This window comes from Symphalangus syndactylus, chromosome 14 (genome assembly GCF_028878055.3).
Source record: "Symphalangus syndactylus isolate Jambi chromosome 14, NHGRI_mSymSyn1-v2.1_pri, whole genome shotgun sequence".
Taxonomy (NCBI): Eukaryota; Metazoa; Chordata; class Mammalia; order Primates; family Hylobatidae; genus Symphalangus; species Symphalangus syndactylus.
This window is the reverse complement of record NC_072436.2, coordinates 54,928,441-54,956,221: the sequence shown is the minus strand read 5'-3', so window position 1 is coordinate 54,956,221 and position 27,781 is coordinate 54,928,441. Positions and strand designations below refer to the sequence as shown.

General features: G+C 42.9%; 1 protein-coding gene across 26 annotated transcripts in view; it reads right to left on the bottom strand.

Moving 5' to 3' along the window:
• The window catches only part of KANSL3 (KAT8 regulatory NSL complex subunit 3), a 51,169-nt gene that overhangs the window by 22,224 nt on the left and 1,164 nt on the right, over positions 1-27,781 (bottom strand). For 19 of the 26 annotated variants that reach the window (XR_010115631.1, XR_010115632.1, XR_010115629.1 and 16 more), the window contains exons 2-5: positions 27,513-27,777; positions 21,881-22,051; positions 3,803-3,893; positions 3,490-3,675 (exon numbers count right to left, since the gene is read on the bottom strand). Coding sequence is in view for 22 of the 26 variants with exons in the window: in XM_055240810.2 (XP_055096785.1) it covers positions 3,490-3,675; positions 3,803-3,893; positions 21,881-22,051; positions 27,513-27,727 (663 nt within the window). In the remaining 4 variants the exon portion in view is untranslated. Of the gene's footprint in view, positions 1-3,489; positions 3,676-3,802; positions 3,894-21,880; positions 22,113-27,512; positions 27,778-27,781 lie in introns of those variants that run through there. The other 7 variants (XM_063617669.1, XM_063617671.1, XM_063617668.1 and 4 more) reach the window with 2 other exon arrangements.

Here is a 27,781-nt window from a genome sequence, read left to right as displayed (position 1 = left end):
TGAAGACAAACACACAAATAATGGTGGGGGACGGGAATAGGGAAAGACCAATAACTGCCATGAAAGAAACAGAAGCCTATGATTCAAACCACCCAACGGAGAAGGAGAAGTTAACAGGCAATTTTCATCTAAAGATGCAGCATGTGAAATGAGACAGGCTCTTTGGAACAGGCAGGATTCCAACAGAAGATGAGAGAAAAGCCTTCCAATCAGAGACACCAGCAAGAGGCAAGAATGTGTAGAGCTTATTCCAGGCACAGATGGACTAAAGTCAAGGACGCAAGTAAGGAAGGAGGAGGATGTAAAAAGCCAGTAGGAAGGATAGGACCAAACCCCAATGAATAAGACCAAACTGCAAAGGATCTTCATGTTCTTTATAACTCACTCTAGAACTATGAGCCACTCAACACTTTGAGGCAAAGGATCTGACCCTGGGTTAAGCTTTTACAGTTGTATATAGCTTTGAAACCAAAAAGCCTTGAAACTTGCTTCCTGTCAACAAGGGATAAATAATCAATAACTGACTTTTCCACTTGGAGCTGGGAAGACCAAGCTTCCCTGGCCTTTTGCATTCACTCTCAACAGCCGATTAAACGGCTAAGGTCTGTACCTTCTCTGCCCTCTTTATCATAATGGAGCTAATGGTGAAAGTAGCTGGGTGAAGAGCCATGATCCCATCCACCTGCGCTTTCACATCCAGCAGGCACTTTAAAAGTAAAACAATCCTACAATCATTTATATCCTTCGGGAAACAACCAAAGTATTTGTTGTGAATCTAAATATAGTCATGGGAAAATAAGAGTCCGATGGCAGAGGAACCACTGTGGAGAGCACAGCCCAGAGAGGATGTTGTCTTGAGTCTGAGGCCCTTGCTGACTGGTGTACCAGCGAGCCTTCCACCATTCCAGCCAACCCACACCATGGCCCAGCAGCATGGAAGGAAAGCACCCAACTATGCATGCTGTGGAGTTCCCCCAGTGGTCTGCCATGGTCATAATATCTGACATGCACACAGGATATGTCCAGTCAGTAACTTAAATAGGGCAGCAGTACAAATTCCTCCTGAAAGGGAAATTATGCTAGCCACGGTGACTGAGGCAGGGTCACCAGAGAACTGAGACCCTGGGCACTACCAACACTCATCTCCTACAGTGTATTCACCAATGTTACACTTTTACCATAGGTAGAATGCTGAGGAGAACATATGTGAAGATGCCTACAATACTTCTGGGCCACCACTCTCTGTCTGCCAGGATCCGGTCTGGGCCCCACACTCTACCTGCCCACCACTCACCTCCCGAGTCCAGTGTTTCTACTACAGGGGAGCAGTATGGGGGAAAGTCTGGGACTCCCTTTTCATTTGTCTCTTTCTTCACTAGAAAATACACTCCACCAGAGAAGGGACCAGTTTTGTTTTGCTCACCCCAGTACCTGACACATGTAGGGTCCAAAATAAGTATTAGTTAAACAAAAAAACTAATGTCAAATTTCCTACCATGAATATCATTAATGTATCTAGTCCCGAGTTTTATTTCAGCACTAAACCAATCTTCTAACAAACCTGGCACCCTTTAACTTAAAAATATATAAGAAGCAATGAGTCTGCACGTTTTGAGGATGTGGCTGAGGGAACATGTGGGCCAGGCAACTTACAGCAGCAAAATGAGCCAGCTTCCTGTGAAGCAGAAAATAAAACTATTAAAAAAAAAAAAAAGTCAAAAACTGAATCATGCTTATGCCTGTAATCCCAGCAATTTGGGAGGACAAGATGGGAGGATTGCTTGAGGCCAGGAATTCAAGACGAGCCTATAGCAAGACGGTCTCTACAAAAAAATTAAAAATTTAGCTGGGGGTGGCAGGCACGGCGGCTCACGCCTGTAATCCCAGCACTTTGGGAGGGCGAGGCAGGCAGATCACGAGGTCAGGAGATCGAGACATGGTGAAACCCCATCTCTACTAAAAATACAAAAAAAATTAGCCAGGCGGGGTGGCACACGCCTGTAGTCCCAGCTACTCAGGAGGCTGAGGCAGAATTGCTTCAACCCAGGAGGTGGAAGTTGCAGTGAGCCGAGATCGCGCCACTGCATTCCAGCCTGGGTGACAGAGTGAGACTCTGTCTCAAAAAAAAAGAAGAAAAAAATTTTTTTAGCTGGGTGTGGGGGTGGCACACACCTCTAGTCCCAGCTACTTGGGAGGCTGAGGCAGGCGGATTGCTTGAGCCCAGGAGTTCGAAGTTATGGCGAGCAATGATAGTGCCACTGCACTCCAGCCTGAGTGAGAGAGGAAGACCCTGTCTCCAAAGAAAAAAAAAAGGCCTCAGACAACTTGGATTGATTCAGTTCTTTCTCTTCTCTCTCTCTCTTTCTCAGAGACAGGGTCTCCCTCTGTCACCCAGGCTGGAGTGCAGTGGCGGGATCGAACTCACTACAGCCTCCTCCCACCAGCCTTCTAACTAGCTGGGACTGCAGGCGTGTGCCACCATGCCTGACTAATTTTTTTATTTTTAGTAGAGACAAGGTCTTGTTATGTTGCTCAGGCTGGTGTCAAACTCCTGAGCTAAAGCGATCCTCCTGCCTCAGCCTCCCAAAGTGCTAGGATAGGCATGAGCTACTATGCCTGGCAGTGAGGCCATTTTGTATTGGAGCAAAACACCCCAAATATTTCAAGAACCTATGAGGGTACTACTTAAATAACTGTTAATATTAGTAATAATAATTACTGTGGGCTCACTGCTTACTATGTGCCCAATTTTGTGTTAAGCACTCTACCTGAATTAACTAATTTAACTTTCATAAAAATCCTAGATAAGTATTATTATCAGCCACATTTTAGAGATGAGACACCAGTCCAAGCTTACACAGCTAATAAGTAACAAAGTTGAGATCAGCCAGGCAATCTGCCTCCAGCATCCGCATTCTACCACATTGACGACAGCCTGATGCAATCACTGGAATCACCAAGAAAAACAGTTTAACTTTGTGCAATACTAAGTAAGAAAGCAGGGAACTATAATGATATGTTTGTAGTGAATTATAAAAGTCTAAGTGTTGCTACTAAAGGCTCATGCCCTGGGGAGCAGAATTGAAGGCATCACGGCACGTTCCTGCTCTGCAATCTCCCAGTGCTCCAAACAACAAGGGTCTGTTTCTGTCACCTTTCTCAACAAACTCTTCCCTGGTAAACCCTTCATCTCCTTCATGATAACTCAATTCAGCCATGACTCAAACCACAAGCTGCAAGGCTAGGAAGGCTAAATGTATACTCTGGTTTTCAGGCCCCATACCTCATCCTGGAGCCAGCAGGGCTGAAAACGTTTACACCAGACACAAATGTGAAATGATACTGTCTCCCAATTTTAATACCAAACCCATTAGTTTTGGCCATGCACTCCAGACTGACCAGATAATTACTTTGCCTAACCCCACATCCTGAACCCACAGGGGAGGATGGCTATCCCTAGGACAGGGCAGACCCCAATCACAGACTTACCTTCCCCTTCAGCGTCTGCAAAGCATCCAGGTAGGCTGCCAGCATGGGCAGACTCAAGGTCTCCACGAGGGTGGTGTGCAGCCACTGGATCAGCTTCGTATCCCAGCTCACACTTGCCAGAGCCTGCCGCACTCTCCTTGCACACTTGTCCACAGCAACACGGCGCAGCACTGGCTCATTACAAGCCTGAAGGATGTAAGTGGAAGTGATAAAACTTGAGGACTACCTGGCTAACAAGTGGGGGGACAAGTCAGTCAGCCAGTGAGGCCTGAACTACGAAGAGCCCACTGTGGGCAGATTTCTGGTGTCTTACCCCTTCGTTGGCCAAGCGGGCAAGCCGGTCAGACTGCAGGGCTTTGAGGATCTTGTTGAATAGCTTGTTCTGGGCCATTGTCCAGCCAGTCCTATAAGGGAAACTCTGAGGAATTATAGTCAAACCCTGGGGATGCTCCTCATGTATGTACACCATATAAAGAAGATTATGCCATAGTTTTATGTCTCTACTATGGAACAGTAAAACGAAGTAGCTTAGTCTAAGACCACTGAGCTAAAACACAAGACCTAGATTCTGGTCCCAATCCTACCAAATGAAATCGTCACAGCACACACTTGTATTAATAATACACACATACACACACACAATAATATACACAGTACAAGTCAAGACTACTCATGAAAAAAGTCTTTCAGGCTAGCAAAGCTAATTATTTACTTAGTAGCTAAAATAATTCCAATCGTAAATAAAAGCACAGCACCACTGAACAGACATATTTGAATTTCATAAGTTTCATATTTCACACAAAAAGGCAGACAGGATCAGCAAGCATTTTAATGTACTAAAATCTCAGACCAAGGTAAGAATTCTATTTAAACCAGGCTTAAGAACAAAAATATAGCAGAAATATAACCAGTAAAGAGGCTATTCTTCCACTCCTCAATATTCTACCCCACACTAATCTCTCTTCTCCATATATATTTTTTGTATTTTTTCTATATGTCACACAACTAGCAAATTTATTTTTGAGAGGCCTGTTCCATATAAACTAATAGGTTATCATCCCAGCATATGGCACTGGTATTCACATATCTACCTTATTGCTTATTGCTTACCTATTACTTACTGAGGCTTTGTGTGTTGCAGACATCTATCCTACTGTTCTCATCTCCACCTCATCACACCCAGTTTAGCGATATGGAGCTTATTATTGTCCCCCTTCACCCCACTCCCAGCAATCTTAATTACTCAGATGCTCTAACTCTGGCTAGTGACCTTCCAAAGATATCAAAAGAAAGGCAACTGAAGATGCTCTATTAATATTTGTTTACCTATTCTCCCTGCCTTAAAAAAAAAGCTGATGATGGCCAGGCGCAATGCTTCACGCCTATAATCCCAGCACTTTGGGAGGCCAAGTGGGGTGGATCACTTGAGTCCAGGAATTCAAGACCAGTCTGTGCAAATGGCAAAACCCCATCTCTACAAAAAATACAAAAATTAGCTGGGTATAGTGGTGCGTGCCTGTAGCCCCAGCTACTCGGGAGCCTGAGGTGGGAGAATCGCTTGAGCCCAGGAGGTTGCGGCTGCAGTGAGCCGTGATCATGCCACTGCACTCAAAGCTTCAGTGACAGTGAGGCCTTGTCTCAAAAAAAAAAAAAAAAAAAAAAAAAATTACGTGGGTGCTACACCCAAATGAGACCCTGGAATGGGATCAAGGTAGCATTTCAAATCAGTTTGGATAAAGTCCCTAAATGTAGGGCTGAGACAACCACTGGCCGACTGGAAAAAGAAAATCTGATCCCTACATATCATTCTACATCAAAATAAATTTCAGATGGAAGAAAAAGAAGACATAAAAGGAAGAAAGAGAAATGTAACTACATAAAAATTTCAAACTTTGGCCAGGAGTCTGTAATCCCAGCACTTTGGGAGGCCAAGGCGGGTGGATCACGAGATCAGGAGTTCAAGACCAGCCTGGCCAATATGGTGAAACCCCGTCTCTACTAAAAATACAAAAATTAGCTGGGCGTGGTGGCGTGCGCCTGTAGTCCCAGCTACTCGGGAGGCTGAGGCAGAAGAAGCGCTTGAATCCGGGAAGCAGAGGTTGCAGTGAGCCGAGATTGCGCCACTGCACTCCAGCCTGGGCGACAAAATGAGACCCCGTCTTGAAAAAAAAAAAAAAAAAATTTCAAACTTTAAGCCGGGCATGGTAGCATGTGCCTGTAGTTCCAGATACTTGGGAGACTGAGGCAGGAGGAGCCCAGAAGTTCAAGTCCAGCCTGGGCAACGTCTCTCAAAAAAAAAAAAAAAAAAAAATCGAAAAAGTATAAACAAGGTCAAAACACAACGGGAAGATGACCGCCATTTCATTAAAATAGAAAGCGGCTTTAGAAAATTAATAAGAAAAAGATGAAATACTCAAAGGTCAAAGAACACAAAAAGGCAGGTCACAAAAGTAAAGTCAACTCTACTTCAAAATTAAACAAGCTGGACGTGGCTCACGCCTGTAATCTCCACACTTCAGGAGGCCAAGGTGGGCGGATCACAAGGTCAGGAGTTCGAGACCAGCCTGGCCAACACAGTGAAACCCTGTCTCTACTAAAAATACAAAACTTAGCCGGGTGTGGTGGCACACGCCTGTAGTCCCAGCGACTTGGGAGGCTGAGGCAGGAGAATCGTCTGAACCTGGGAGGAGGAGGCTGCAGTGAGCTGAGACAGTGCCATTGCACTCCAGCCTGGGTGACAGAGAGACTCCTTCTCAAAAAAAAAAAAAAAAAAAAAACAAATGCAGCCAGGCAAAGTGGCTCACGCCTATAATCCCAGCACTTTGGGAGGCTGAGGCAGGAGGATAGCTTGGGCTCAGGAGTTTGAGACCAGCTTGGGCAACAAAGTGAGACCTTGTCTACTAAAAATCAAAAAATTAGCCAGGCATAGTGGCAGGTGCCCAAAATTCCAGCTATTCAGGAGGCTGAGGCTGCAGGATGGCTTGAGTCTAGGATATCAAGGCTGTAGTGAGGTATGATCATGCCACGGGGCAACAAAACAAGACCTCGTCTCAAAAAAAAAAAAAAAGGAGGGGGAGCCAAGATGGCCGAATAGGAACAGCTCCGGTCTCCAGCTCCCAGCCCCAGCGACACAGAAGACGGGTGATTTCTGCATTTCTGCTTGAGGTACCGGTTTCATCTCACTAGGGAGTGCCTAACGGGTTCAGGACAGTCGGTGAAGCGCACTGTGCGCAAGCCGAAGCAGGGCGAGGCATTGCCTCACTCGGGAAGCGCAAGGGGTCAGGGAGTTCCCTTTCCTAGTCAAAGAAAGGGGAAACAGACGGCACCTGGAATATCGGGTCAGTCCCGTCGTAATACTGCGCTTTTCCAACGGGCCTGGAAAACGGCACACTAGGAGATTGTGTCCCGCACCTGGCTCGGAGGGTCCTATGCCCACAGAGTCTTGCTGATTGCTAGCACAGCAGTCTGAGATCACGCTGCAAGGCGGCAACGAGGCTGGGGGAGGGGCGCCCGCCATTGCCCAGGCTTGCTTAGGTAAACAAAGCAGCCAGGAAGCTCGAACTGGGTGGAGCCCACCACAGCTCAAGGAGGCCTGCCTGCCTCTGTAGGCTCCACCTCTGGGGGCAGGGCACAGACAAACAAAAACTCAGCGAGAACCTCCACAGCCTTAAATGTCCCTGTCTGACTGACAGCTTTGAAGAGAGTAGTGGTTCTCCCAGCACGCAGCTGGAGATCTGAGAACGGACAGACTGCCTCCTAAAGTGGGTCCCTCACCCCTGAGCAGCCTAACTGAGAGGCACCCCCCCAGTAGGGACAGACTGACACCTCATTCAACCGGGTACTCCTCTGAGACAAAACTTTCAGAGGAACTATCAGACAGCTGAATTTGTGGTCTCACGAAAATCCGCTGTTCTGCAGCCACCGGTGCTGACACCCAGCCAAACAGGGTCTGGAGTGGACCTCTAGTAAACTCCAACAGACCTGCAGCTGAGGGTCTTGTCTGGTAGAAGGAAAATTAACAAACAGAAAGGACATCCACACCAAAAACCCATCTGTACATCACCATCATCGAAGACAAAAAGTAGACAAAACCACAAAGATGGGGGAAAAACAGACTAAAAAAACTGGAAACTCTAAAAAACAGAGCACCTCTCCTCCTCCAAAGGAACGCAGTTCCTCACCAGCAACGGAACAAAGCTGGATGGAGGATGACTTTGATGAGTTGAGAGAAGAAGGCTTCAGACGATCAAACTACTCTGAGCTACGAGAGGAAATTCAAAACAATAGCAAAGAAGTTAAAAACTTTGAAAAAAAATTAGAAGAATGGATAACTAGAATAACCAATGGAGAGAAGGGCTTAAAGGAGATGATGGAGCTGAAAGCCAAGTTTCGAGAACTACGCGAAGAATGCAGAAGCCTCAGTAGCAGATGCGATCAACTGGAAGAAAGGGTATCGCTGATAGAAGATGAAATGAATGAAATGAAGAGAGAAGGGAAGTTTAGAGAAAAAAGAATAAAAAGAAATGAACAAAGCCTCCAAGAAATTTGGGACTATGTGAAAAGACCAAACCTACGTCTGATTGGTGTACCTGAAAATGATGGGGAGAATGGAACCAAGTTGGAAAACACTCTGCAAGATATTATCCAGGAGAACTTCCCCAATCTAGCAAGGCAGGCCAGCATTCAGATTCAGGAAATACAGAGAACGCCACAAAGATACTCCTCGAGAAGGGCAACTCCAAGACACATAATTGTCAGATTCACCAAAGTGGAAATGAAGGAAAAAATGTTAAGGGCAGCCAGAGAGAAAGGTCGGGTTACCCACAAAGGGAAGCCCATCAGACTAACAGCTGATCTCTCAGCAGAAACTCTACAAGCCAGAAGAGAGTGGGGGCCGATATTCAACATTCTTAAAGAAAAGAATTTTCAACCCAGAATTTCCTATCCCGCCAAACTAAGCTTCATAAGTGAAGGAGAAATAAAATACTTTACAGACAAGCAAACGCTGAGTGATTTTGTCACCACCAGGCCTGCCCTAAAAGAGCTCCTGAAGGAAGCACTAAACATGGAAAGGAACAACCGGTACCAGCCCCTGCAAAAACATGCCAAATTGTAAAGACCATCGAGGCTAGGAAGAAACTATAGCAACTAACGAGCAAAATAACCAACTAACATCATAATGACAGGATCAGATTCACACATAACAATATTCACGTTAAATGTAAATGGGCTAAATGCTCCAATCAAAAGACACAGACTGGCAAACTGGATAAGGAGTCAGGACCCATCAGTGTGCTGTATTCAGGAAACCCATCTCCCGTGCAGAGACACACATAGACTCAAAATAAAGGGATGGAGGAAGATCTATCAAGCAACTGGAAAACAAAAAAAGGCAGGGGTTGCAATCCTAGTCTCTGATAAAATAGACTTTAAACCAACAAAGATCAAAAGAGACAAAGAAGGCCATTACATAATGGTAAAGGGATCAATTCAACAAGAAGAGCTAACTATCCTAAATATATATGCACCCAACACAGGAGCACCCAGATTCATAAAGCAAGTCCTGAGTGACCTACAAAGGGACTTAAACTCCCACACAATAATAATGGGAGATTTTAACACCCCACTGTCAGCATTAGACAGATCAACGAGACAGAAAGTTAACAAGGATATCCAGGAATTGAACTCAGCTCTACATAAAGTGGACCTAATAGACATCTACAGAACTCTCCACCCCAAATCAACAGAATACACATTTTTTTCAGCACCACACCACACCTATTCCAAAATTGACCACATAGTTGGAAGTAAAGCTCTTCTCAGCAAATGTAAAAGAACAGAGATTATAACAAACTGTCTCTCAGACCACAGTGCAATCAAACTAGAACTCAGGATTAAGAAACTCAGTCAAAACCGCTCAACTACATGGAAACTGAACAACCTGCTCCTGAATGACTATTGGGTACATAATGAAATGAAGGCAGAAATAAAGATGTTCTTTGAAACCAACGAGAACAAAGACACAACATACCAGAATCTCTGGGACACGTTCAAAGCAGTGTGTAGAGGGAAATTTATAGCACTAAATGCCCACAAGAGAAAGCAGGAAAGATCCAAAATTGACACCCTAACATCACAATTAAAAGAACTAGAAAAGCAAGAGCAAACACATTCAAAAGCTAGCAGAAGGCTAGAAATAACTAAAATCAGAGCAGAACTGAAGGAAATAGAGACACAAAAAACCCTTCAAAAAATTAATGAATCCAGGAGCTGGTTTTTTGAAAAGATCAACAAAATTGATGGACCGCTAGCAAGACTAATAAAGAAGAAAAGAGAGAAGAATCAAATAGATGCAATAAAAAACGAAAAAGGGGATATCACCACCGATCCCACAGAAATACAATCTACCATCAGAGAATACTACAAACACCTCTATGCAAATAAACTAGAAAATCTAGAAGAAATGGATAAATTCCTCGACAAATACACCCTCCCAAGACTAAACCAGGAAGAAGTTGAATCTCTGAATAGACCAATAACAGGTTCTGAAATTGTGGCAGTAATCAATAGCTTACCAACCAAAAAGAGTCCAGGACCTGATGGATTCACAGCTGAATTCTACCAGAGATACAAGGAGGAACTGGTACCATTCCTTCTGAAACTATTCCAATCAATAGAAAAAGAGGGAATCCTCCCTAACACATTTTACGAAGCCAGCATCGTCCTGATACCAAAACCTGGCAGAGACATAACCAAAAAAGAGAATTTCAGACCAATATCCTTGGTGAACATTGATGCAAAAATCCTCAATAAAATACTGGCAAACCGAATCCAGCAGCACATCAAAAAGCTTATCCACCATGATCAAGTGGGCTTCATCCCTGGGATGCAAGGCTGGTTCAACATACGCAAATCAATAAATGTAATCCAGCATATAAACAGAACCAAAGACAAAAACCACATGATTATCTCAATAGATGCAGAAAAGGCCTTTGACAAAATTCAACAACCCTTCATGCTAAAAACTCTCAATAAATTAGGTATTGATGGGACGTATCTCAAAATAATAAGAGCTATCTACAACAAACCCACAGCCAATATCATACTGAATGGGCAAAAAGTGGAAGGATTCCCTCTGAAAACTGGCACAAGACAGGGATGCCCTCTCTCACCGCTCCTATTCAACATAGTGCTGGAAGTTCTGGCCAGAGCAATCAGGCAGGAGAAGGAAATAAAGGGTATTCAATTAGGAAAAGAGGAAGTCAAATTGTCCCTGTTTGCAGATGACATGATTGTATATCTAGAAAACCCCACTGTCTCAGCCCAAAATCTCCTTAAGCTGATTAGCAACTTCAGCAAAGTCTCAGGATACAAAATTAATGTACAAAAATCACAAGCATTCTTGTACACCAATAACAGACAAACAGAGAGCCAAATCATGAGTGAACTCCCATTCACAATTGCTTCAAAGAGAATAAAATACCTAGGAATCCAACTTACAAGGGATGTGAAGGACCTCTTCAAGGAGAACTACAAACCACTGCTCAATGAAATAAAAGAGGATACAAACAAATGGAAGAACATTCCATGCTCATGGGTCGGAAGAATCAATATCGTGAAAATGGCCATACTGCCCAAGGTAATTTATAGATTCAATGCCATCCCCATCAAGCTACCAGTGACTTTCTTCACAGAATTGGAAAAAACTACTTTAAAGTTCATATGGAACCAAAAAAGAGCCCACATCGCCAAGTCAATCCTAAGCCAAAAGAACAAAGCTGGAGGCATCACGCTACCTGACTTTAAACTATACTACAAGGCTACAGTAACCAAAACAGCATGGTACTGGTACCACAACAGAGACATAGATCAATGGAACAGAACAGAGCCCTCAGAAATGATGCCGCATAGCTACAACTATCTGATCTTTGACAAACCTGACAAAAACAAGAAATGGGGAAAGGATTCCCTATTTAATAAATGGTGCTGGGAAAACTGGCTAGCCATATGTAGAAAGCTGCAACTGGATCCCTTCCTTACACCTTATACAAAAATTAATTCAAGATGGATTAAAGACTTATATGTTAGACCTAAAACCATTAAAATCCTACAAGAAAACCTAGGCAATACCATTCAGGACATAGGCGTGGGCAAGGACTTCATGTCTAAAACACCAAAAGCAATGGCAACAAAAGCCAAAATCGACAAATGGGATCTCATTAAACTAAAGAGCTTCTGCACAGCAAAAGAAACTATCATCAGAGTGAACAGGCAACCTACACAATGGGAGAAAATTTTTGCAACCTACTCATCTGACAAAGGGCTAATATCCAGAATCTACAATGAACTCAAACAAATTTACAAGAAAAAAACAAACAACCCCATCAAAAAGTGGGCAGAGGACATGAACAGACACTTCTCAAAAGAAGACATTTATGCAGCCAAAAAACACATGAAGAAATGCTCCTCATCACTGGCCATCAGAGAAATGCAAATCAAAACCACAGTGAGATACCATCTCACACCAGTTAGAATGGCCATCATTAAAAAATCAGGAAACAACAGGTGCTGGAGAGGATGTGGAGAAATAGGAACACTTTTACACTGTTGGTGGGACTGTAAACTAGTTCAACCATTGTGGAAGTCAGTGTGGCGATTCCTCAGGGATCTAGAACTAGAAATACCATTTGACCCAGCCATCCCATTACTGGGTATATACCCGAAGGACTATAAATCATGCTGCTATAAAGACACATGCACACGTATGTTTATTGCGGCACTATTCACAATAGCAAAGAGTTGGAACCAACCCAAATGTCCAACAACGATAGACTGGATTAAGAAAATGTGGCACATATACACCATGGAATACTATGCAGCCATAAAAAATGATGAGTTCGTGTCCTTTGTAGGGACATGGATGAAACTGGAAAACATCATTCTCAGTAAACTATCGCAAGGACAAAAAACCAAACACCGCATGTTCTCACTCATAGGTGGGAATTGAACAATGAGAACTCATGGACACAGGAAGGGGAACATCACGCTCCGGGGACTGTTGTGGGGTGGGGGGAGGGGGGAGGGACAGCATTAGGAGATACACCTAATGCTAAATGACGAGTTAATGGGTGCAGGAAATCAACATGGCACATGGATACATATGTAACAAACCTGCACATTGTGCACATGTACCCTAAAACCCTAAAGTATAATTAAAAAAAAAAAAAAAAAAAAAAGAACCAACAAATGCAAATTAATAAAGTATTATTTTTCACCTATCAAATGGGTAAAAATTAAGAATTTAATAATTCTCTGTTGTTGTGAGGGTGCAAAAGAAGTCTCTCTGTATTCTGTTGATGGAAATATAAATTAGTACAACCTTTTGGAAAAGCCAATTTGGAAAAATTAATTGAAAAACCTAAGTCAGATCATGTCACTCCTTTGCTCAAAGTCCTTCAGTCGCCCCAGTTCAATCAGCTAAAAGCCAAAGTCCTTGCAATGGGCTGCATGGACTCCGTGTCTTTCGGATCTTATCACCCATGACTGATCCTCACTTATTTCAGTCACACTGCCTTCCCTCACAGCACCCTCGACTTCCCTGCCCTTGCACATACAACAGGCATGCTCCTGCATCACAGACCAGGGCCCTGCCCTTCATTATGCCAACCTGAAACAATGGCTCCCTCTCTCATCTCCTTCAGGTTGTTGCTCAAATGTCACCTTCTGCTGAGGCTTGACCTATCCCTGTTTAACACTGTAACCCTCCAGTCTTACCCTGGGATTCACTAACCTGCTTTCCAGCCATATCACTACCTCATATTCTATCCATGCTATTTATTTGTTTAGTTTGTTTCTCTCTGCCTGCCAGGGTATAAATGGCCAAGATGGCCAGGATTTTTGTTGGTTTTAAGTGCTATATCACCAGCACATAAAACAGAGCCTCACGCACACTAGGGAGTTAAACATCTGCTGAATAAATAAATGGATGAATTGTGTGCACACTGCATTCTAAGTTCTATAAACAGCCAGGTCCCTATCCAAACCCTCAGACTCCATACCATACTAATGCTGAGGAGCAAAGAGGAACACAGGCACATGATTTATGTCTTTCACCATACCAAGACAGTCAAACTGCAGGAATGCTGCTTGAAACAACATCAACAATCTCAATTTCTCTGGCTTCATAAGAGACCAGCATCCTGTCCATCATATCCCACCCCACAAGATACTCTAATTTCTACAGGTCATTGTTCTAGGAACACCAACAATATGGCCCAGTGAGTATACAGACGGAGGACAAATTACCCTTTGTTATTCACTTTGTACAACTATCTAAATGTCCCTGGATAGAGCAAATACCCTCTAGAAGGGAGGAAAACAATGGTCAAACTCCTTTTCCTTCTGTAAAATAAAATCTCCACCTACCACACCTCCAGTTTTATAACTTAACCACAGTTACAGGATCCAGGAGAACCCTACCTAGGGACAAGGGTTCTATCCCACCCTCTAATAAAGAGCTATATACCCTGAGTCTTCTTGTCCATAAAATAGATACAGCTAGATTACCTCTAAGTTCCTTCTAACAATAAAAAAATTCAGGTTAGCTATGATTACTGACAGCAGCAAAAGTTGAGAGCAGTCGAAATCCAAATTAGAGAAACAAAATGGGATGACTGTCTTCTTCAGAAGTGCCCTCCATCTTCAGAAGCTTTCCTTGCTAGAACTAAATCCTCTCTTAACTGCCAAAGCTGCCCATCCTTTTGTAACCCCCTTTTGGGGGTACTAGAAGCATTCTGAGGTTTCTTGGAATTGTCCTTTTTCTTATTCTTCCCTAGTTATCTTGGCTTAATCTCTGCTACTTCATCAGGATCCAGTTTTTGTGGTTTGATATTCAGAGATTCTGGACTTAAAAGATGAGGGGATGAAAGCTTCAACTCAATGTTGGGACTCAGGATGCCTTGGAACTGGGAAGGTTTGCTGAGACCAGAAGCTCCAGCCCCACCGGTTCATTATCTTGTTTTCTGTCACATTATTTAGATGCACAGCAGACTCACAAGAGTAGTAGCTCTCTTATGTACAGTGATTCTCAGATGGGCTTGATAATTTGATGGTGGTAGGAGACAGAGGATGCTTACAAGTCATTTGAAAAAGCTCTCTGGAAACATGGATATATCTCCATGTTAATACACCTCTGTTTTTAAAGGCTAGGTAAGTTCTACCTTATTTGTGGACATTTAGGTTGTGCATTTTTTAATCGCAATTTATAAGCCACTGCAGTGACCACCCCTCCCTTCCTCAAATATATACATACACATCTATCTATATTTTATTATTAATTCTTGTTGTTGGTGAGACAGAGTCTCACTCTGTCGCCCAGGCTGGAGCGCAATGGCGCGATCTCGGCTCACTGTAACCTCTGCTTCCCAGGTTCAAGTGATTCTTCTGCCTCAGCCTCCAGAGTAGCTAGGACTACAGGTGCCCGCCACCACACCCAGCTAATTTTTATATTTTTAGTAGAGGTGAGGTTTCACCATGTTGGCCAGGCTGGTCTCGAACTCCTGACCTCAAGTGATCTGCCCACCTCAGCCTCCCAAAGTGCTGGGATTACAGGTATGAAGTCACCACGCCCAGCCCTATCTATCTATATTTTATATACTCATACAAGTATCTCTGTAGGATAAATTTCTTCAAATGGAAATGACCAAAGGCTATCTGTGTTATAATCTCTGGATAAGGCTGGGCATGGTGGCTCACGCCTATAATTCCAGCACTTTGGGAGGCCGAGGAGGGCGGATCACCTGAGGTCAGAAAGGAGGTCAAGACCAGCGTGGCCAACATGGCGAAACCCCGTCTCTACTAAAAATACAAAAATTAGCTGGGCATGGTGGTACAAGCCTGTAATCCCAGCTACTCGGGAGGCTGAGACAGGAGAATCGCCTGAACCCAGGAGGCGGAGGGTGCAGTTAGCTGGATTGCCCCACTGTACTCCAGCCTGGGTGACAGAATGAGACTCTGCCTCAAAAACAAAACAAAACAAAAAAAACAAAAATCTCTGGATTTCCAGTTCCTTGAAATAGGTATAAAAGACCTGTAGCATCTTGAAAGTAGTATTATATTGCAGCCTTACCTCTAGCAATCATGCTAATTTATAATCAACCAGGTTAAGCAACGAATACAATTTTTTCATGTTCAACAATCTCTGGAGCTTTCTCAAAGCCTATTGATCACGTTGCAAACTTTAATTCCAACAACAGAGAATGAGGTATAATTTATTTATGAAACATCAACAGCATTTCCAAAATTATCCTGTTTTTATTATATAATGATGTTTTCCCTATTTGTTTTTCTTACTCTGTATTAATTCTGCAATCCAAAATTATGGGAGTAAGGAAAATGATGTGAATGCAAGGTGCGGAGGGTTAGAAAGCTATTTAGAAATTATTACCATACACCAATGACAGCTGAAATTAAATTTTAAAACCACAATGTTGAGAGTCCAAAATCCCAGAAAAAGTTCTTAGGATTGCTGCTGGATATATAACAAAGTGACTCCAAGAATTGAAACATGATCTCTATATTCTGTCAGCTTCGTGGGAGGCTGGAAAATTAAGTGAGCAGAAAAAAATGATCTAAGCCAAGATTAAGATAAAGAGCATGCAAGAGATATAATTAGCGAAAATTTTAAAAACAGGAGACAGAATTTTAAATACAAGCCTAAACAGTCAAATAGCTGATGGGAACTGTGGTGAGTCAACTGGCACTCCCCATCCCACGCCCCACCCGCCTATTCAATTTTCATGAGGGCAAAAATGCCTTTTCTTCCTTTCTTAGATGAGATCAGAGAATCTTTTGTTCTCCCTGCTCTGACTGAACCTGAATGATATGCTGACCTCTGGCTCATTCTATTCAAAGCAGCCAAAATATAACATTGGTCCTGAAAATATCTGATATTTTCAAAGGTATTCATTATTTTGGATACTGTTTCAAAGAAGACTAATTAATTCAACATTAAAATATCTAAGGGATTTTTTTTTAACCAGAAGTCAAACAAGGAGACACAAAGAACATCAGATAAACTCAATAGTCATACTTTCCTTTTTCAGATTATAAAATTCTTTGTCTAAACACTAGAAGAAGGGAAGGAATGAAGGAAGGGGAAATAAAGAGGGTGGGGGAGGGGAAGGAGGGAAGATAACTCAGACCTTGGACTTAAAATTTCAAACATCCAACCTAAGATTTATACAGATACATACAATATTGAATATATAATTAAAGAAGGTTCAGAAAAGGAAAATGGGGTGTTTTTGGCTGGAATTCAGAAGTTCTGATTTCTAAGATAAGAAAGCCTGCTTTTGGATACTACATTCTTTCGCTGAAATGTTGGAAATGTCCTAAAATCCATTTGAGCAATGCTGAGAAGTATCATGTGTCAGGAAAATTTTATTAAATGTCTTTCAAAAGCTATGCAACTAATGAAACTAAGCATTTGACAAACATCTGGAGGAAAAAAAAAGCTGGCCCAACATCTTCAGGACTACATCACTGTGCCAGCAAATAGAAATCATTTTCAAAGGTCCTCTAAGTCACATGCCATGGCACGCAGACACAAGAACATGACCCAGGCAGCTCACTTTTTCTATAAGAGGCCGGACAGAAAATGTTTTAGGGTTTGCAGGCCATATGGTTTCTGCCACTATTCAATTTTGTGGCTTTACTGCAAAAGCAGCCATGGATAATACCTAATGAATTTGATTGTGTCTCAATAAAAGCTTATGCACACTGAAATTTTAATTTCATGTGTCATGAAACAGTATTAATTTTTTTTGCAACTATTTAAAAATGTAAAAACCATTCCACACAAAAACAAGCAATGGGCCAAATTTAAATCAGCCCACTGTCATAGTTAGACAACCACTAATACAGACAATTAAATAAGGTAGCAATATTTAAACCATTTCACAAAATATCAGCCATTAATAAAGAAAGCCAGAGTCGGGGCAAGGAAGGGAGGAACATGCTTCTTTTTTTTTTTTGAGACGGAGTGTTGCTCTGTTGCCCAGGCTGGAGTGCAGTGGCACGATCTTGGCTCACTGCAACCTCTGCCTTCCAGGTTCAAGAGATTCTCCTGCCTCAGCCTCCCGAGTAGCTGAGATTACAGGCGTTTGCCACCACGCCCAGCTAATTTTTACTATTTTTAGTAGAGATGGGGTTTCACTATGTTGGTCAGGCTGGTCTCAAACTCCTCAACTCAAATGATCTTCCCGCCTCAGCCTCCCAAATTGCTGGGATTACAGGTGAGAGCTACTGCACCTGGCCTATACACACACAGTTATCTGAAGACAGTTTCTACTGAAATCATTCAAGAGGGAGGAAAAAAGCTCTTAACTTAAATTAAGTTTCTGTCTCCACAGATAAAGAGCAATTAGTAAACTCTCCGGGAAAGAACTCCAGAGTTCTAGGGAGCCGACCTATACCGTTCATGGAGCTCTTGATGTGGGAAACTAATTTTACATGACTTTATACAAGAAGAAAGGAAGCAGCAATTTAACAATCAAGTCAGGGAAAGAATGGCAACACGATGATTATAATCAGAGCAGAAGGAACTGCAAACTCCAAACAGGCTACAGATTCAGGGACAGATATAACCATAAAATGGTTATATCTGAAACTGAAGCTAATAAGTTATCATTAAATAATAAAATCGGCTATGTACAAAAGTTACCTACCAAAAGAGATGGTTTGTAAGCCTGCTGCCAATGAAAGAAGGCCTCCAAAATCTCATCAGACACTAAGAAAACAAATAATCTGATAAACTGAGCTTTAATGGATTACATCAATCTGTGGCAATGTCATAACAGAAGGATGGTGGTCCACAAGGAGACTGGAGAAAGATAAGCCAAAGATAAGAATCTGTCAGTGTTTCTCTAAAGGATGGGCAGGAGAAGGTGCACACTTGCCTATTCTGTGGACCCATCTTGCCTACAGGAAAGATGTATACATCCAGCTATTCTGCTGTGCCTCCTGTGTAGACTCTCCACTCATCTATTCACTTCTAAAATAAAATGGTTTTCCAGACTTTCCTACTGAGAACAGACACTCTGGCCAGGCCACCCCAGTGTCTCTTATGCTTTGCAGTTATATCTCTCCTTATAAATTAAGAAACTCAGCCAAGTGCAGTGGCTTACACCTATAATCCCAGCACTTTGGGAGGCCAAGGTGGGCAGACCACTTGAGCCAGGAGTTTGAGACCAGCCTAGGCAACATGGCGAAACCCAATCTCTACAAAAACTACAAAAATTCGCCAGAAATGGTGACGTACTCCTGTAGTCCCAGCTACTTGGGAAGTTAAAGTTCCCACCCAGGAGAATCACCTGAGTCCTGGAGGTCGAGGCTTGCAGTGAGCTGAGATCGTGCCACTGCACTGCAGTCTGGGTGACAGAGTGAGACCCTGTCTCAAAAAAAAAAAAAAAAAAAACAAAGAAACTGGTATTTATAGTGTTATTAAGTCTCTAATGACTTTGGTCAGTATGAATAGTCCACAAAAACCTCTTAATCATAACCATGGATGAACTGACAAAAAAAAAAAAAAAAAAAAATCACACAGTTCTCCTATGTACTTTCTGAAATTGCAAAGGACAAGGTAGTGGAAAATACCACAAAGGGGTACATAACCATATGAGGCCACCTTGTTCAGCCACCACTAACTGGTCTTAATCTCTTCTTACTGCCCTTAATTAAGGCAGAGGGTATGGTAGTTGAGAACACTGGGTTCTGGAGTCAGACTGCTTGGTTTGAACAAACTCCATCACTTCCTAATTAAGGTTTCTTAAACACCCTGAGCTCAGTTTCTTCATCCTGTTAAGCAGAGATGAAGGGGGGATATACCTCCAAGAGTCATTGGGAGGATTAAGAGACAATGCATTTGAAGAGCTTGATACAATGTCTGGCATCTAGAAAGCACTCAACAAATGGTAGCTCCTTTCTGTTATTACTATTGTTATTTTTTATTATTAACTGTAAAAATAGTGATAAATCCTTTTGCTGAATATACTGACTCTAGCAATATTCCAGTAGTTGATCTTCATTCGTAGCAGTTTTCTTCTTTATCTGAAGCTCAAAAGAGTTTTTTTTTTTTTTTTGAGACAGTGTTTTGCTCTTGTTGCCCAGGCTGGAGTGCAATGGCACGATCTTGGCTCACCACAGCCTCCGCCTCCCAGGTTCAAGCGATTCTCCTGCCTCAGCCTCCCGAGTAGCTGAGATTACAGGCATGTGCCACCACACGCAGCTAATTTTGTATTTTTAGCAGAGACAGAGTTTCTCCATGTTGGTCAGGCTGGTCTTGAACTCCCGACCTCAGGTGATCCACCCACCTCAACCTCCCAAAGTACTGGGATTACAGGCATGAGAAAAGAGCTTCTTAAGGCACTAAATTAATTCCAATGCAAGACCCCAACCAACTTCTTCACAAGCTTTTTTCAACCAAGGTGCAGAACTGCTCCTCCCTCAACAGCTGCTGTTTTGATCACACAAGCACACCTGTTCAATCTCATTCCCAACTTCCAACCAGCTTCAGAAATCATGTCAATCACCTCAAACTTTCTACCCCTCTTTCTATTATAAAATAAGGGTTCTCCAAAATTATGGAAAGTTACCACCTACCAACTCCTGATATAAGAAGTAACATTTCCTTATATATAGTAGATATACGGATACACAGACAAAAAGCCATCAACAAAATATAAGTTGAAACCACAATGAGATGCCACTTTACACCCAGTAGAATGGTTATAATTTTTTTTAAAAAGAAGAAAATCAGTAAGTGTTGGCAAGGATGTGGAGAAACTAGAACTCTCGTACACTGCTGGTAGGAATGTAAAACGGTAGAGCGACTTTGGAAAACAGTCTGGCAATTCCTCAAAGGTTAAATACAGAGTTATCATATGACCCAACAAGTCCACTCCCAGGTATATAACTAAGAGAATTAAAAACTTAGATCCACACAAAAACTTGTATGCAAATGTTCATAACAGCGTTATTCACAATTGCCAAAAAATGATGACAACCTAAATATCCATCAACTGATTAATGAATAAATAAAATGTGGGCTATCCACACAATGTAAATGAAGTGTTGATACAGCAACCACATGGATAAACCCTGAAAACATCATGCTGGGTGAAAGAAGCCACTAGGAAAAGACCACATATTGCATGATTCCGTTTACATGAAATGTCCAGAATAGGCAAATCGATAGAGACAAAGGTCAATTAGTGCTTCCTAGGGACCAGAGAAGCTGGGAGGAAATGGGGAGTAACTGTTTATGGGTATGAGGTTTCTTTTTCGGATGATGAAAATGTTTATCAAATTGACAGTGGTGATGAATATACAACTCTGACTATACTAAAAACCAATGACTGTACACATTAAATAGCTGAATTGTAAGGTATGTAAATAATAACCCCAAAAAGATGTTATGTGATTAGGTAAATGTTTACCAAATGAACAGGAACAAATAACCAGGAGAGGAGTGCTGAATCCCCTGGGGGCGGTAGAAAGCTTGGGAACAAAACTAGCCAGTATACTCATGAAAACAGGCATCAGTGTGCCCTCCATAGCCTGCAAATCTATTTTTAAAAGCCACTCAAACATCTTTTAGCTTTTCATGTGACTTCACAACTTTCATCATCCTAGTTATAAACCATTTAAACACATTATCTTACAAATGTACATTTCGTTTTTTTGTAGTTTGGGTAACCCCTATATCATAACTTATACAACAGAAGCTACTACAGAGCTAGTCATATCTATCAAATTTTTTTTTTTTTTTTTTTTTTTGAGACAGAGTCTTGCTCTGTCGTCCAGGCTGGAGTGCAGTGGCGCAATCTTGGCTCACTGCAAGCTCCGCCTCCCGGGTTCACGCCATTCTCCTGCCTCAGCCTCTCCGAGTAGCTGGGACTACAGGCGCCCGCCACCCCGCCCGGCTAATTTTTTTGTATTTTTAGTAGAGACGGAGTTTCACCGTGGTCTCCATCTCCTGACTTCGTGATCCGCCCGCCTCGGCCTCCCAAAGTGCTGGGATTACAAGCGTGAGCCACCGCGCCCGGCCTATATCTATCAAATTTAATTCACTTATTTATTCAACAAACATTATATGCCTACTGTGTGCCAGACAACGTCCTAGTGTGAAGTATGCAAAGATGGTTGAGATGTAAGCCCGGCTCTCAAGGAGCTCACACACAGCATGGTGAACTGAGAGTTATAATGCGAGACTTTGGAGAACACTCTGACTTGTGTTGTTGCAAATGAAGTAAGGTCCTAATAAGTGTTACTTCAATGAAGATGATACAAAATAATTACAGGGCAGTGACCATCCTCCTGATTAGCAGCCTACCTGTTAACATGCTCCTCCCAGTCCTCTGGTGGAGGAGGGGCATCTGCATCAGTCCTGGCAAAGATGACATGCCGTTCACACTCATTCATGACGCTGCGTGCCTTCTGATTGTCATAGAGTGGCATAGGCGTTGATGTGACCGTCTCCACATCTATTGGGACGTCTGATTCACTGTAAACAGGTGAGGAAATAGGACCGGGCCACACATACTTCACAGGTATTTAACAATCATCTGGTTGACAAAAAATGTATCTTTAATACAGTCAGCTTTAAATCACGCATAAGCACATTATATTCACAGGAAAATTTTGATCCAAAGTCATCTTTCCCACACTTGTCTAGATCTCTGCCCTCTCAGACATGATGGTATGTACTGGAAGAACACAAAGTCGTTTTTTCAATGAGTCTATATAAAAAATGATAAATATCTATTTTTTTTTTTAAGATAAATATGGGCCAGGTGCAGTGGCTCACGCCTGTAATACCACCACTTTGGAAAGCCGAGGCAGGTGGATTGCTTGAACTCAGGAGTTCAAGACCAGCCTGGGCAACATGAGGAAACCCTGTCTCTACCAAAAATACAAAAATTAGCTGGGCATGTGGTACATGCCTGTGATCCCAGCTACTAAGGAGGCTAAGGTGGGAGGACTGCTGGAAGCTGGGAAGTCAAGGCTGCAGTGAGCCATGATTCCATCACCGCACTCCAGCCTGGGTGACAGAGCAAGACCTGGTCTCAAAAATAAATAAATAAATGACAAATACGGCCAGGCACAGTGATTCACACCTGTAATCCCAGCACTTGGGAGGCTGAAGCAGGAGGATCACTTAAGCCCAGGAGTGAGCTGGTCTCAAAAAATAAATAAATAAATGACAAATATAGCCAGGCACAGTGATTCACACTTGTAATCCCAGCACTTTGGGAGGCTGAAGGAGGATTGTTTAAGCCCAGGAGTTCAAGACCAGTTTGGCAACATGGCAAAACCCCATCTCTGCAACAAACACAAAAATTAGCCAGCCAGGCATGGTGGTGTCTGCCTGCAGTTCCAGCTACTCAGGAAACTGAAGTGGGAGGATGGCTTGCTTGAGCCCAGGAGGTTGAGGCTACAGTCAGCTCTGATCATGCCACTGCACTCCAGTCTGGGTGACAGAGCAAGATCCAGTCTCAGGAAAAAGGACAATATATTCCATAAGCAAGTTGATTTGACTCAAGCTAATATTTTTAAAAGATCACTATCAATTTTTGTTTAGTAGGCTATAGCTCAGGAGTGGAATTTAGAAGACCAGCTAGGCAGCCACTGCAGTTGACTGAGATGGGCCAGAAATCATGATACCTTGTTAAGGACAAGAACAGTACAAATGGAGAAAAGTGGCTAACAAGTTGATTGCCTAGATACTGTCCAATACAGTAGTTATAAGCCACACAGGACTACTTAAATTGAGGCGGGTGGATCACGAGGTCAGATCGAGACCATCCTGGCTAACACAGTGAAACCCCATCTCTACTAAAAATACAAAAAATTAGCCAGGCATGGTGGCAGGTGCCTGTAGTCCCAGCTACTCGGGACACTAGGCAGGAGAACCGTGTGAACCCAGGAGGTGGAGCTTGCAGTGAGCCGAGATTGTGCCACTGCACTCCAGACTGGGTGACAGAGCGAGACTCCGTCTCAAAAAAAAAAATTACTGGGCACAAGGGCTCAGGCTTGTAATCCCAGCACTTTGGGAGGCCAAGGTGGGCAGAACGCTTGAGCCCACAAGTTCAACGGTGTGGGCAACATGGTGAAACCCCATCTCTACTGAAAATACAGAAATTAGCTTGTGGTCCCAGCTACATGGGAGGCTGAGGTGGAAGATCAACTGAACCTGGGAGGCGGAGGTTGCAGTGAGCCAAGATCGCACCACTGCATTCCAGTCTGAGTGACAGAGACCTCGGGCCAAAAAAAAAAAAAAAAAAAAAAAAAATTTAAATAGAATTAAATATTCAGGCTGGGCATAGTGGCTCGTGCCTGTAATCCCAACATTTTGGGAGACCAAGGCGGGTGGATCACCTGAGGTCAGGAGTTCGAGACCAGCTTGGCCAACATGGTAAAACCCCATCTCTACTAAAAAAAAAACAAAAATTAGGGTGTAGTGGCACGTGCTTGTAGTCCAAGCTACTTGGGAGGCTGAGGCAGGAGAATGGCGTGAACCTGGGAGGCGGAGGTCGCAGTGAGCAGAGATCGCACCACTGCACTCCAGCCTGGGGGACAGAGCGAGACTCCATCTCAAAAAAAAAAAAAAAAAAAAAAAAAGGCTGGACATGGTGGCTCATGCCTGTAATCCCGGCACTCTGGGAGGCAGAGGGCAGAGGTGTGCGGACTGCCTGAGCTCAGGAGTTTGCGACCAGCCTGGGCAACATGGTGAAACCCCATCTCTACTAAACACAAAAATTTAGCTGGGTGTGGCGGTGTGCACCTATAGTCCCAGCTACTTGGGAGACTGCGGCAGGAGAATTGCTTGAATCCAGGAGGCAGAGGTTACAGTGAGCCAAGATCGCACCACTGCACTCCAGCCTGGGTGACAGAGCAAGACTCCGTCTCAAAAAAATAAAAAAATAAAAAATTCAGTTCCGCAGTGACGTTAGCCACATTTCAAGTGTTCAACAGATACACGTGGTGGCAGTTACCATACTGGACATCCCAGGTATAGAACATTCCAATTATTACAGAGAGTTCTGTTAAACAGTGCTGGTCTAAAGTTTTAAATTCATACAAACTTTCCCTTTCATTAGCAAGTCAACTGGTAGTTATTTAATATATAGTATAAAGTCTATGATTTCCTTTCTGTATGATCATCTAAGACAGATGACCTGGAATGCACATACCTTAGCTATTTAGCTCATTTTGTACAGAGCCTAGAACAGAAACAAATATAAATGAACATCTAAAGGTCTTTCATATTTTAAAATGAAATCCAGCCGGGCATAGTGGCTCACACCTGTAATCCCAACACTTTGGGAGGCCGAGGCAGGTGGATTGCTTAAAGTCAGGAGTTCAAGACGAGCCTGACCAACATGCTGAAACTCTATCTCTACTAAAAATACAAAAATTAGCCAGGCATGGTGGCGGGTGCCTATAATCCCAGCTACTTGGGAGGCTGAGGCAGGAGAACTGCTTGAACCCAGGAGGCGGAGGTTGCAGTGAGCCAAGATTGCGCCATTGCGCTCCAGCCTGGGCAACAGAGTGAGACTCCGTCTCAAAAAAAAAGAAAGAAAGAAAAAAGAAATCCTAGTCCCCAAGGGTCCTTCCCCACTTTATGATACATTGCACCAACTCTGTCACCCCAAATACTATGCCAAACAAACTCGTCTAGTGGCTATCTGCCAAACTTTATGTTAACTTTTTGACCTCGGTGACCTTACTGCATTCATTTCCAATGACTGAAATAATTACATCATTATGAAACGAAATGAAATCATGTGCAGCTAGATTGGGTGGTGGGCAAAAGAGCTGATAATCTTCTCTAGGCCAGACACTGAGCTAGGTACTTGGATACGTGTACCTAAAAGAGAACTCTTGATTTTACCATCACAAACCTATCCTCCTCCAGTTTTCCCTAACTCATGGCACCACCCAACTGCTCAAGCCAGAAATCTGTCATCCTAATTTTACCTTTCCCTTTAACCCTGGTTCTTGCTCTTCTTTCCAGTTCACCATAGCAGATCCTATTAACCTATTCACTCTACCTATGAGATACATCTGAAAGCCATCTATATTTCTCCATTTGTACTGTTCCTGCCCTATACAAGATATCACGATTTCTGGCCCATCTCAGTCCATTGCAATGGCAGCCTGCAGCTGGTCTTGTAAGTTCTACTCCTGCACTATGATATACTCAACAAAAAATCCAAAATGATCTTTTTAAAGTATAAATTGAATCTGTAGTTTAAGATCCTTCAATGACTTCTTACCACTCTTAGAATCAAATTCCTTCACGAGGTAACCTCTGCCAACTTCTCCCTACCTCCCACTTATACCCCTACTGGCCTAAAAGAGTTCTTAGAGCATGCCAAATTCTCACTTTCAGGGTCTGTATTTGGAGACAGAGATTATAAAAGGAAACAATTTTCTCAGTACCAAAAGAACCAAGTCCACAGAATCTCACTTTAAGAAAATGTCATGAGATGTGGACACAGGAGTTTTAATGTCAGCAAGAAGCTAATACGCAGCAAAAAAGGAAAAGACTTCAACTACTATTTAAAGGAGCTTTTCAGATACGCCCTAGGCCAGAGGCATCAAGATTATGCTAAATTTTGCCTAAAGTTACAGATTTTATCTCCTGTACAACCAAAAAAGCCAAGAAAATTATAAAGTCATTGGGAAATGAAATAAAAAACACTATTCTGCACATGTTTAAAACACACAGTGGGTCAGGCGCGGTGGCTCATGCCTGTAATCCCAGCATTTTGGGAGGCCGCGGCAGGTGGATTGCCTGAGGTCAGGAGTTCAAGACCAACCTGGCTAACATGGTGGGTGAAACTCTGTCTCTACTAAAAATACAAAAATTAGCCGGGCATGGTGGCATACGCCTGTAGTCCCAGCTACTCAGGAGGCTGAGGCAGGAGAATCACTTGAACCCAGGAGGTGGAGGTTGCAGTGAGCCGAGATCACACCACTGCACTCCAGCCTGGGCGACAGAGCAAGACTCCATCTCAAAAACAAAACAAAACAAAACAAAACAAAACAAACACACACACACACACACATTGTGGTATCTCTAACTCATTAGGTCATTAAGGCTCAATTCCAGGAGGGGGTGACTCTAAAGAAGCTTCTACAAGGGCTCTAACCCCCAACAAAATTAAAACCAGTGCTTAAGGAAAGATTAAACATTAGATCAGATTAAAAACAGACAAAATTCTTCTCCAAAAGTTTACAAAATTATTAAGGACATGATTTGATCACCATAACGGAATATATCAACACATCTTGAAACATAATTAGAATGCCTTAAAGTGCAAAAGAATTGGCAAACAGGTTTATTTAGACCAAATGTAACTGTATCACACATCAGGTAGTCAATTTATGAAACTTCCTTACCCTATAACATAGGCTGGGTGAAAATATCATTAGACATAAGAAGGGTTTAGATTAACCCATGGGTAGCAGCTCTGTAACAAGGGAAGAGAAAAAGCAACGTCTTGGGAATTGGCTCCTAACCTTCGTGTGTGAAGCCAAGAAAAGCAAAATGCATTACTATAAAAAGGCTATTGTTGCCACTGTCAAGCAACCCAGAGCACTGGACTAATGTGATAAAGAGTCGTATCTTGTGTGGTAATCTTTTAAAATCACCTTTTCGTCTTTTTCTTCACCAGTTAAATAACCCTCTACGATTTTCCCCTTTCCACACGTCCTACTAAGTGGAATATATTGTCTGCTTTTCATTTGCACGTCTTGCTTTCCTAACTCTTGTTAGCTGTCTCATAGAGATATCCACATTCAAGCCTGCTATCCTTACGCTGCTTAAGAGATGCCTGAATTTAACATCCAAATGCCTCATAAATCTCCCCCAGTCAATCCTGAGAAAATCCTCTCTAAATTCCCATCTGATCACTGCCCAGTGAGGTTAGCAGCAGCCCTTAGAAGCCCAAACTCACATGGTACTTTCGTGCTGCCGCCGGGGAGTGACAAAGAGCATGCGGGTGGGGCGGGCACTACTGGCATCTGGGTGGGCACTCCAAGGCTTGGCATAGCTATGATCCAGAAAAACCAGGTCCAGCTCCCGTTCGTGCACTGAAAGCTGGAAGAGCAGCGAGGTGCCCATGCGTCGAGCTGAAGTCTGGAAGTCCCTCTCCCCACCCCGGTGGGCCATGTCAGTGGAGGGGCAGAAAGTCAGAGCATGGGTATCTGCATGCTAGTCACCTGC